This window comes from Trypanosoma rangeli (genome assembly GCF_003719475.1).
Source record: "Trypanosoma rangeli strain AM80 chromosome Unknown Tra_15.4_contig_00545, whole genome shotgun sequence".
Classification (NCBI taxonomy): Eukaryota; Euglenozoa; class Kinetoplastea; order Trypanosomatida; family Trypanosomatidae; genus Trypanosoma; species Trypanosoma rangeli.
The window spans coordinates 1-1,071 of record NW_021706291.1 but is presented as its reverse complement, the minus strand read 5'-3'; the positions used below and the strand labels follow the sequence as shown (position 1 = coordinate 1,071).

The window sequence follows — 1,071 nt, the reverse complement described above, 5'->3', positions numbered from 1 at the left end:
ATTCCTCTGGAGTTGGTCTTGCGCGGCCTCTGCTGGGAATGTCACCTGAAATGATCTCAGACATCTACTTTGGGGGTTACGGGGACGGCACCGAGGAAGACGCAGGGAGCCACGTGACGGTGACGAACGTCTTGCTGTACAATCGCTGCTTCAACGGCAGTGAGATTGAGGCACTAATGAGGAGGGAAGAGAGCGGGACGGTGACGGAAGTGGAGAAACTGCCCCCGCCCGCAGCACCCCCCACCAGCGACCCGGCGGGTTCAATGCACGGTGTGACTGGCAGTTCCGCAGGGGAAGGTGCCGGACCACGCGATGCACCGGCGCCAGGCCTGAACAACGCCTCCGTCCCACATGCCAAGAGGGTTGCGGAGGCAGCGCCAAAGGAGGTTGGTGGCGGCGACAGTTCTGTGCGTGGGCGTCTGTCTGGGGTGCTGTTGCCGCTGCTTCTGCTGCTTGGGCTGTGGGGCTTCTCTGCGCTTTGCTGACCGGCGGTGCCGGGGGCTGCGCCACGCAGAGGGAAAACATGTGCGCCCCTGAATTAATTTCGGGTCCGTTTCGGATCGTCTTGCTTTTCGCCCCGGTTACGGGCTGGTTCCACCCGCTGGGTGGAACGTCGGGAACATTTTTTTTTTGTTTTACTGTAATGATTTTATTGCTTTGCCCACTCTCTGCAGGGAACGGGGGCGAGACGACAACACGTCGAGGTGCCCGCAATGAACGATGCACGCTGCGTAGGCATGAGACCCAATTGGGACGGAATAAATATGTTCTTTTTTTTCTTTTAGTTGTTTTTATATATTGATTTTTGGGGGCTTGCGGGGTGAGTGGGCGGGTGCTGTGAATTATTATTGTTTTGCCGGAAACTGTCCGAATTGGAAATAATTTTTTTTCAATTTGTTGCCGCGAAGGTGGTGCAAAGGGCGGAGTTGTTGAGGCGCACGTTTACGGGGAGGCCGTCCAACAGTGATGACTGCCACACAGACATTTTGCTTGGGTGCGGGGCAACGTCCCAGCGGCGTGTTCATTTGATTTCAGTCCGGCATCTGCGCCAGACTTGGCGTCCCACGCGGA

The 1,071-nt window shown here is 56.9% G+C and overlaps 2 protein-coding genes across 2 annotated transcripts in view; both read left to right on the top strand.

Annotated features, from left to right (window-relative positions):
* Positions 1-49, top strand: part of TraAM80_09265 (trans-sialidase) — a gene marked incomplete at both ends in the record, with an annotated part of 2,442 nt that extends 2,393 nt beyond the window's left edge. The window contains one exon of the mRNA XM_029385958.1: positions 1-49. This exon is cut by the window's left edge and continues 2,393 nt beyond it. Coding sequence (XP_029234195.1) covers positions 1-49 — 49 coding nt within the window.
* Position 50: 1 nt separating this feature from the next.
* On the top strand, positions 51-485 carry TraAM80_09264 (trans-sialidase; the record flags this gene model as incomplete). Its single annotated transcript, XM_029385957.1, has 1 exon — positions 51-485. The coding sequence occupies one exon, from the start codon at positions 51-53 to the stop codon at positions 483-485; it is 435 nt and encodes a 144-aa protein (XP_029234194.1).
* Between the last annotated feature and the right edge of the window lie 586 nt (positions 486-1,071).